The 10,699-nt window shown below is 33.0% G+C and overlaps 1 protein-coding gene across 1 annotated transcript in view; it reads left to right on the forward strand.

Moving 5' to 3' along the window:
- The window catches only part of HSPA4L (heat shock protein family A (Hsp70) member 4 like), a 55,689-nt gene extending 45,354 nt beyond the window's left edge, over positions 1 to 10,335 (forward strand). The window contains exons 16-19 of the mRNA XM_037830624.1: positions 445 to 552; positions 2,807 to 2,926; positions 6,097 to 6,258; positions 7,995 to 10,335. Of these exons, the coding sequence (XP_037686552.1) occupies positions 445 to 552; positions 2,807 to 2,926; positions 6,097 to 6,258; positions 7,995 to 8,186 (582 nt within the window). The 3' untranslated portion in view covers positions 8,187 to 10,335. The remainder of the gene's footprint in view (positions 1 to 444; positions 553 to 2,806; positions 2,927 to 6,096; positions 6,259 to 7,994) is intronic.
- The last annotated feature ends 364 nt before the right edge of the window (positions 10,336 to 10,699 follow it).

Here is a 10,699-nt window from a genome sequence, read left to right on the forward strand (position 1 = left end):
AGATCAATATTTCAGTGCTGTTAATTCCATTCACAGTGCTGTGCCACCGCCACCACAACTCACTACCAAAACATTTCCACTGTTCCAAATAGGAACCCTCTACATTGTAAGGGTTCCTATTTAATGTTAACTTCCCATTCCCTATCCTCACCCCATCCCCCCATAATTTTTATTGGAACTATTAAATGTTTACTTGAGAATGCCAGTATGTGTTATGTAAATAATCTCTTTGTTATTGTTGTCCAAAGTTCTTGAGCTCATTTGGGGATGGTTCTTAGTTATTTTTTCGAATTGCAAAAGTACATCAAAAACATGATTATGAATAAGAAGTCAGAAAAATCTGAAATTTGATCTCTTATGCTTGAAAAATATTCCATCCTCCCTTGATGACTTTGAATTCTTTGGAGAGCACTGTCAGTCTGTGTCTCTTAAATGTATAACCAGGACTTGAATAAACTGTCTGCAATATTGGAAGACACAGAAAATTGGCTTTATGAAGAAGGAGAGGATCAACCTAAACAAGTTTATGTGGATAAGCTTCAGGAACTAAAGGTAAATTTGTTATCATGGTAGTGTTGAATAGAAAGAACATTGCAAGTTTTCCTAAAGATTGTGGTATAAAAACACAGTGAACATTTTTAATACATACCTGAGGAATTACTAAGGCAAAGATGTGTAAGAGGAAGTATTCCCTCTAATTTTAAAAGTATTTTGAGAGGAGTACAGTGCTACATAATAATTAAAATAAAAAAATGTATAATCATAGTTGTCTGTCATGACAATCAGACATAAATTGTTAGCAGACCACCAGAATGTTCGTGAAAACAAATATTTTTGCATGTCTTTAAGAGGTGATAAATTTGTTAACTAACTTACTTCTTTATCCATTGGAGGAGTCACCTTGCCTCTCCCCTTCACTGCTCTTATTTTGGGGAATAATACTTCATTGCCTTTTGCTTTCCATTGTAACTAATGAACACCTAATCAAGCAAGGACATAAAAAATAGCCACTGCCACTGTGCCTCCTTTAAACCACCCCTTCACCCCCTCCAAAGAAAGGAGACTTAGCCACCAGGTCCCTTGTCTCTAGGCCAGTGCTATAATTTTAAGGAAAGACCACTGGTTCTCTATTTTCCATGCTTCCTACCCAGTCTCCCCTGAAAAAAAAAAAACTTGAGATTAGAAGTTCATATTGGAAGGATGAAGGGATATTTCAGTCATTCCATCTTAGTGTGGATCATAGCCATGCTTTAATGTGCATGTGAATTACCTGGGACTCTTATGAAATGCAGATTCTGATTCAGTAGATCCATGGTGCCCAAGATTCTGCATTTCTAATAAGCTCCCAAGTGATAATGCTGGTGTCTGGACCATTCTTTGAGTAGCAAGGGATTACAAAGATGCTAAATGATGCCATTGATGAGGTTTTTTAGATTATAGGAAAAGCCACCCCTTTAGAACTATATGGGGCAGGTTGTGGGTAGGGTTATGTTTAAAAGCAAAGGAAGTTAGTGTCTTGAAAAATTATCTTCATGCTAATAAATTACTTCCATAGGAAATAATTAGAAAGCAACTACCAAACATAAGTTTAAGATAGCAAAACTAGACTTTATCACATTTTGCCTTCTTGGTGTTTTTTACTCCTCATCTCCCTAAGAGGAGTGTGTATATTTTGAACCCTAAGGAACAACCAGGCAGCTGGGACCAATCAAAATAACTGAAATCCCAAAAGCTCCCAAAAAGGATTATTTTGCCTTGATACAAGTAACTGTAGATATTAATGTTATAGAAATTTTCAGATTTTACTTTTTTTTTTTAGAGTTTTTAAAAATTAAAATTGCAGTACTTGCTCCCATTTAAAAACAGTCAGTCAATAAAAAGTATGGGATAATGTAAATAAACTAAGTGCAGTATAGTATCTTGGAAGAGAAAAAGGTGAAATCCAAATGAAGTCTAGAGTCCAGTTAACAATAATGAACCAGCGTTGGTTTCTTCATTTTGACAAATGTACCACAGTAGTATAAGAAGTTAACATTAATGAAAAATGGTAGAGAGGAATATGGATCTATCCCAGTATTACCTTTTTAACTCTTCTGCAAATCTAAAATTATTCTGAAATAAGCTTATTTTTTTAGGTTTGTAAAAGAATTTGAAAGAAAATGTCTAATAATGACATTAGAAGAAATGTCATTCTTCCTAACATGCCCCTGTGTCCAGTTATAGAGGCACTTTTAACATGTAGAAACTTAGAAACTCCCATTATAGATACCTGGAGCAAAGGGCTAAAAGTATTTAAAAAAACAAAACAAACAAACAAAAAAAAACCTACACATATAATAGAGTACACATTTTAATTTAATGATTAAATATAAAGTATTTAGTAGATATTAAATATTAGGAAGTCCCACTAATCATGCTACATAGAAGTTATATATGCATTATAAATATTTAAAACTAAGTTTCAAATTCATGAATTCTGCAAATAGTATAGTTCTTATAGTTTTCTTAGTTTAATTAGTTTAATAGTTTTGTAGACGTGTAACGCCTCACTTTGTAGGAATAAAGTTTTGATTGGGACTTTGAATTTGCTAGGAATCAAGAGATAAAACTTGTGTTAAACATCCCTGCTTGTGTAGAATTAAGAAAATAGCCATTGGACTCACTTCCCTTTGGGGAAATAAGAAGGGATGTATTTTAATCTGACCAGTTTTTCTTCCTAATTCTCATCCTTTGAGAGACTCAATAAAAGTTATTTTCTGTTATAACTCAAATAATGCCTACTTAAAAAAAAATTTTATGTTAACAGAAATATGGCCAGCCTATTCAAATGAGGTACATGGAACATGAAGAGAGACCAAAAGCTTTAAATGACTTGGGAAAAAAGATCCAGCTTGTCATGAAAGTGATAGAAGCATACAGAAACAAGGTATTGAATTCATGAAGCCAATTGTTGATGGTGCCATGCATGTGGTACATGGAGGAGCTAAATCTAGAAGTACTCAACCACAGCTATAGCAGATACTTTATGCACCAAACTTAAAATGTTTGTTTATAATTGAAGAATTATAAGCAAAGGTTTATTATACATTTAAAATTCAATGACAGTATGTGGCTCTCATCTTTAAAATTCCACTGAAATCACATTGTACAAAGATAATCCAGTAACGAAATCCATTTTCTTCGTAGAGATTTCATTTATGTGTTTTTTCATGCAATGAAAAAGAAGTGCTCTTGGACCTTTTTATTACTGACCTCTTTGAAACTGGATTCTGCTCATGTTTATTTTATTCCTCTTTTTTTTTTTAATTGCTCTAAGTCTTCCAGTCCATTAGTCATCTGTAATCCCCTATTCCCTTTAATCTTTTAAGTACATACTCAAATCAGTATTACTAATCTTGACCTTGGAGCTTCATTTTAAGCTCCAAATGTGCAGTTATGTAAAGGATATCTCCATTTGGATGTAATAGTAAAATTTGGCATTAAGCTCATCACTTTTTCCTCTGAATTACAGGTTGGCAAACTTTCTTTAAAGAGTCAAATAATATTTTAGACTTTGCGGCCTAGTTTCTGTCACAACTATTCAACTGTGCCATTATAGTGAGAAAGGAACCATAGACAATTTGTGAACAAATGGGTGTGGCTGTGTTCCAATAAAACTTTATTTAATAACACAGACAGCAGGTCTGATTGGGCCTGCAAGCCATAGTTTGCAGAGCCCTGCTCTATGTAAATCTTCCAGTTTTTAATCATTGTAATCTTCCAGTTTTTAATCATTGATGTTAAAACTGAATCAGTTGACAAGAGAAACCAGCACCAGAAAGATTCAGGCATAGGTGTCGGAATAATGGCTGTGTGTGATTTATCAAGCACTTAGTGAATTTTAAGCACTTTGCATGGATTGTCTTACTTTATTCTCACAAGTACATTCTATAAAGATAGTTAATACTGTTGTCTGCCCTTTACATATATGAAAATTGGAATGTTGAGCAACTTGTCTAGAATTACACAAATAGTAAATGATGGAGTCAGGATTCTAGACTAAGCAGTCAACTCAACATACAAACTCTTAGCACTATATAATGCTATAGTTTTCCACTACATAATGTGGAAAGAGGTTATTTATTTTAGAAATAAGGGATTTGTGAATTTTTTAGAACAAAGATTACAATCCAGGGTATGTAGCTAAATCTGAAGGAAAAATCCAGGTACTGATTTTGAATGTACCTGCATTTGTCAGTGCACAAATACATTGTAAGTATAATGAAAAGATAAAAGGGAACAAGCAGACAAATGAAAATACCAGGAATATTTCTAATCCAGTATTGGAGGATCCATATATAATTACTATACCCCAGTGCTCCCCAGGCTTTAGAAGTTTTGAGTGTGCTTGTTTAAGATATTACCCAGAGCAAGGCAAGACTTTACTTATGCTCAAGCATTTGAGTTATGTGCCAAGCTGTCTTCTAGATGCTGGAACTATAGCATCAAACAAAATTCTGAACCTGTTTCTAGTATGTTTTACATTTCAGTAGGGAAAGGTGAACAATAATAGGTTACTTTAGAATATGTCAGATGAAGATAACAGACCAGAGGAAGTACCAGAACTAGAGGAAGTCTGTCAGAGAGAAGGGCAGACTAATAAGGTGAAATATGAGGAGAAAACTGAAGGAGGTGAGGGTTCAAGACATGCAGAACTGGAAGAGGAATGTTCTAGGGTATAGCAATTGCAAAGCCCCTAAGAGAGAACATGTTGGAAGAATAGCAAGGAGGTCAATATAACTTAAAGCAATAGGGGTAGGGGTGGAGGGGGTGGAGGGTTGGAGTAGCAGTTACCAGATCATAAAGGGTCTAGAAGGCCATTGCAAAATTTTGGCTTTTATTCTAATATAAGAAGTCATTAAACATTGTGAGCAGAGGAATAATATGATTTGACATTTTTGAAGGATCTGGAATCAGGGAGACTTGTTAAAAAGTTGTTAGAATAATACAAGCATAAAATGATGGTAGCTTGAACCCAGATGGTGAGGGGTAAGAAGTGGTTAGACTTTTGGATATATTTTGAAGGTAGAGCTTAAAAGATTTGATGATGAATTGGATATAAATATGACAGAAAGTGGAGGCAAAAATGACTCCAAGAATTTTGGCCTAGAAGAATTAAGTTGACATTTACTAAGATGGGGAAAACTGGGAAGAGTAGATGGGGAGGCTTGAGACATACACATTCCAAACTACAAGTTGGAAGTTGGATATAGAGTCAGGAGTTCAGGGAAGAGGGTCAGGCTACAAATTTTTTAAAAGCATATAGTTGGAGGGGGATATGGGGAGAAACCAGCAATGGGAACTTAATCAAGAAGTGACCATGAGGTAGGAAGAAGTTCAAGAAAATGGGGTGGCCTCGAAACTGAGTCAAAGACCATGGGTGTGTAAGCTGTACTCACATCAGCAGAAAGAGGACCTGGGTCTTTGAGGAATCTTCATGCTTTAGAAAAATAGCATTCTCTCAATTATTTGAATTTGGAGTATTCTTTCATTCTCTTTCCCTTTATTTTTTGTGTCCAGTCCATAATCAGGAGATTCTGCTGAAAACTCAACGTATATGTTGGATATGGCATTTCTTCCTGGTTCTCTGGCTAGCAATCTAAACTATGACTTCTTAGGTTGTCTCCTGTATGTGACAGCTGCAGTTCTCTTTTTCAGATAGAATTTCGTTATATCATTCTCAACAACTTTACCTTATTGTTCTGCTGTAAATTCAGAATTTTCTCTCTAGTTTACTGTGTGCCTGCTAACCTTATTTCTCTTTATTCCACCAAGTTCCTTTCCATGCAGCTTTTTACTTGCCTAAGTGCTTTTCCCTTGCGTATCCTCCAATAATCATTTTCCAAAACCTTGTTTCTTCAGAAAGCCTTTTCTATTTAAACCCACATTGATTTTTCTCTTTTCTCTCAGTCTCTTCAGTTCCATGTAATTTGTATGTGGCTTCTTCACATAGGTATGTGTGAGATCTACACTCAATAAGAGTTTGTCCTTTAAGCAGAAATTATCAATAAATTGGTGCTTGTTGAAAAATCTCTTACATTAAAGTTTTTTTAATAGGATGAAAGATATGATCATTTGAATCCTGCTGAAATGGAAAAAGTTGAAAAATATATCAGTGAAGCCATGAATTGGCTGAACAGTAAGATGAATGCACAGAACAAACTAAGTCTCACTCAAGATCCTGTGGTGAAAGTTTCAGAAATAGTAGCAAAGTCAAAGGTAAAAAATTATTTTTTCTATAGGCATTAAATTTCTTAAAGGGAGTCATACACTGAGAAATTTAACATGAAAAAGATCTTAGAAATACAGAAATTTAAGACTGGACTTTTGTTTTGTTTTTAAAAAAGGGGTTATTTTAAGTCCTAGGTGGGACATCTCTGTTCCCTTGATTTAATTTGTCACATGCTTCAGGCTGTTTTTTAATTTCAAGTGACATCCAGAATAGAATAAAGCAATGTGACAACTTCTCTGTAAAATATTTCAGACTTATGCATTGGTTAAAGACCTCTAAGTTTCCATTGTGTCCATTGCAGTGTGACTGTCTTTGATGTAGTTTGAAATGTTTAAAATTCCATGGTAAAGTCTTATTTATAAGATAAACTTGACAGCTGAAAAAACATTGCTAATAAAAATATCAAAGATATCATAGAAAACACCATGAAAAACATGGGGATAAAGATCATCATTCAAGTAAGAAATAAGTGAAAACATTGGTTAAGCAGTTGACAAAAGAAGAAATACATGTCCAATCAACATATGAAAAAGTGTTTGTCCCCATTGGTAATCTAAAAAATCCAAATCTTCATTTTTACCTGTCTGATTTGATTTCATTTCTATTTATAACCTTTGCTATGTGTGGAGAAATGGATGCTCTCCCTGCGCAAATTGGTTACATTTTTCTGGGATATTGTGTAGGTGGGAAATAGGCATTGAAATTTAAAGTGAGTATACCCTTTAACACAGGAATCACAATTCTAGGTTGTCCTAAGTTGATAGCAGAAGTGCATGCAAATATCTACCCCCTGCTTTATAATAGCAAAAAATTGGAAACAACCTAAATATCATTAGGAAACTAGATGAATAAATTGATGTACTCATTCGATATTGTGCAGCCATTAGGTGTATTTGAGATACAGAAATATATATCTTTTTAACAAAAGCAAGTGTTGTTTTTATAATGATATAAAGCAATTGAAGTATTTGCATTCTGAAAAAGTTATTTTAAGTTGTAATAGATAATTTACTCCTGTTAGATGAGACACAAACTATGACAAGACCACTTTGCCACTAAAACGTTCCACATAGTAAGTTATTCCCTCTTCTTTCGTTTCCTTCTCCAATTTCTTTGACATTAGCCTTGAACATAATATTGGTGGATGGTCTTTTATTTCTGTATAAAAAAGAATGGAAGTAGAAAATATGTTGTATTTTTAAAAAATTATTAACTTAGATTTACTTTCATGGCTTTTTTTTCCCAATGCCTTATTGACCTTCAACAGAAAAAGTTACTTGGTTATTTTCAAATAATAATGTTGTTAGTGTGTATTTTATATGATTCCACTTATTAAAATTGGCTTTTATGAATGTTGAGAAATTTCAGTTTATGAACTAGGTATTATTTGACATAATTTTCATCACAAAGCATTAGACGTGACTTAAAGGAATGAATTAAAAATTATTCCTGCTAAAATAAACTATATTTAAATTAGGAAGAAATAAGTTTTAGAGAAGTTAGATGGAAAAAAAAATTGTTAAAGTTTCATTAGTTTCTTATCTCTGCTGATGTGCACTTGCCCAGAAAGGTAAGTCCTTCATTGAGATATTTGAAGAAACATGTTAATTATCTAGGTGAGCTAACATAAATTCAAATATATGGAATTATGTGGAAATTTAGAAAGTTAATGGTAACTTGTTCCTTAATGTTTTTAATATAATCAATTTTCTTTTGTTTTTAGGAATTGGATAATTTCTGTAACCCCATTATTTATAAGCCCAAACCTAAAGTAGAGGTTGCTGAAGACAAAGCAAAAGCTAATAGTGAACACAATGGACCAATGGATGGACAGAGTGGGACTGAAAGTAAACCAGATACAACTAAAGACAGCTCCCAGCATACTAAATCTTCTGGAGACATGGAAGTGGACTAAGTCTTAATTTTTCCTTCACATAATTCAAAAACAGTGCAAGTAACCACAGGGTCCATTCTTCTTTTACATCTGGTACACACAACAGATGTTCAGTTGTTCTTAACCACTCTTTGTCATTTGTTTTTTGCAGTAGTTTTGAAAAGTGTTTTATATTGAGTGTACCTCTGTTCATTTCCATTGCCAGTTATATGAAACTTTAGCTGAATATACATTTACTAGTCAGTTTAAGCTTTCCCAATATATCAAACATTACAAGATCAATATGTAGTTGGCAACAATCTCCTTTATTTTAAGCTTCTCCTTGGATAAACTTCCCTTATTCAGAAAAGGATACTTTATTGCACTATTGCGGAAGCATAGATTTAACTGCATCGTTATTTTGAGAAACAAAAATTGAAAATTGATGTGGTTTAAAGCCACTGAGGCACTGACTGTTTTTAGTTATTGTATTATTTTAAGTATTAAAACGAGTAAGAGGTTCGCCGACAAATTAATCCATCTCATTGTTATACAATGAGAACTCCAAAGCTTTGTTGTCATCACATAAATGAACTAAAATGCAGGTTGAAAGCGAAAACACAATTTTATGTTAAGGTGGCCACCAGCATTTTGCTTCTTTTATTACTAACGTGGCTTGATGTTTTCTGAGAGTTACTCAGTGTCCTTTACACTTGAAAGTTCTTTTCTGACATACTTGTCCAAAAGATCAACTGCTGCTAAAGTAAATGCTAGCCTAAAGATATAGAAGCATTTTTTATGAAAATAACTTCACAGTACGGGGGAAATGCTGTTGACCTACTCAGACATGCATGTCTTGTTTCAGTTTTAATAGTTGTTTTCATTTTCTTAGTTGATTTTGCTAATATCTTAACACAGGTTAGAGAGAAATGGCACAATGTATTGCATTATATTCATTTATCACTGATTTAAATGTTAAGATACAGATAAACACTATTAAATAAGCAGTGATACTTGAAAAAGGAGCACTTATACCATAAAACTTAATAAATAATGCTTGTAATAAACTTAACTATGTTACATATCAACAGGCTAAATATAGAGTGTTTCATAGTGTAATATGATATGATGTGATTAAATTATAGTTCCTGCTGTTACATAACCTGTTGAAACCTTGGCTCCAGTTTTGGTGCTTCTTATATAAATTATATGGGAGAAGGGACTGTGAAATTAAGATAGAGTAAGGGCCTGATCAATGCTTCATCACCAGACTTCTTCACATTGTTCAGTTTTAGTCTAGAGGCTTGAAACTAAGTATGGAAACAGACTGAAGTGATGTTTCAACCTTTAAGAGAAAGAAGCATAGACAAAAGTATGGGCAATTGTGTTTTTAATGCCAATCAAAACAGATTGACCTAGGTTAAAATTTTGAAAGGCTACCTTTTCCCAAAGCTAAGTCTTTATATTAAGAGAAATTAATATTGACTTTTTTTAAGTAGTAAAACTTGAGAGTATAATATCTTTAGGGATAGTCATTATTTCTCACAACTAGTTCTCTAAGAGAGATTTTGTTTCTACAATGTAGTCTGCACTGAAAGGATAGTATGGAGCAGTACATTTTGCAGAGATTTTTATTCAGTCTTTTGGGGGGAGGTATCCCTTTTTGCATTTAAAAAATCACATAAACCCAAAATATTTTTTAATCTCTTATAGGCTTAAAACTTTCCTTCTTTTAATAATCTTAAAGTGAAATAATTGTATCCATAGTACCATACTTTTTTAAAACGCATCTACCTGTTATTTTTGTTATGTTTAAGCTTCTTGGCTTTTTGGCTAAGATCAAGGGTAGTATCATTTCTATGTTTAATATAGGTTCATTGCAGAAAGAGCATGAAGGTTATGAAATGGAATATGTATTGGTACACATGGGGAGTTTATAGTTTTATCTTGTGTTAAGAAAATCTCCACTCACTTTGTGAGGAGATAAGCCTCAAAAACTCCTTGGAAATGTTAGAATAGCACTTTCTACATTCGAATTAACTAGCATATATCCTGCCCTTTTCCATTCCTGCTCTTAAGTCACTTTGCATAGTTGTGTTTTAGTCAGATATATAACATTCCAATTCTTGCAACTATATAACAGCATTTCGTTTAATAAGTTAAATACATATGAAAACGTGTATACTTTTCTTACCCATTTATTAGACTTAATGATATTTTCAAATATAAAGTAGTTAGTTGTTGAATACATTAATCAAAGAGAATATGTTCTCCTTAATAATTTTGAGTAGAAACTGTTAATCGTTCAGTTTAATTTTAATCTGCATTGAAATACTCAATGCTGGACCAAAAAAAAAATAAGATTTTATTTTTTCAAAATAAAAAGCCATTATGTTAGAAGTTATTTTAAGAGATGTGTAGTAAAATAAAATGTTTTCCTATAGTAAGCAAATGAAAACTAAGTATGTAGAAAACCTCTAGAATGATGAAAAACACAGATTATGGAAAAAAAAGCATAAATTGTCTTGGTTTCAGAAACTAACACTTGATAACCA

Source organism: Choloepus didactylus, chromosome 3, assembly GCF_015220235.1.
Source record: "Choloepus didactylus isolate mChoDid1 chromosome 3, mChoDid1.pri, whole genome shotgun sequence".
In the NCBI taxonomy this organism is placed as follows: domain Eukaryota; kingdom Metazoa; phylum Chordata; class Mammalia; order Pilosa; family Megalonychidae; genus Choloepus; species Choloepus didactylus.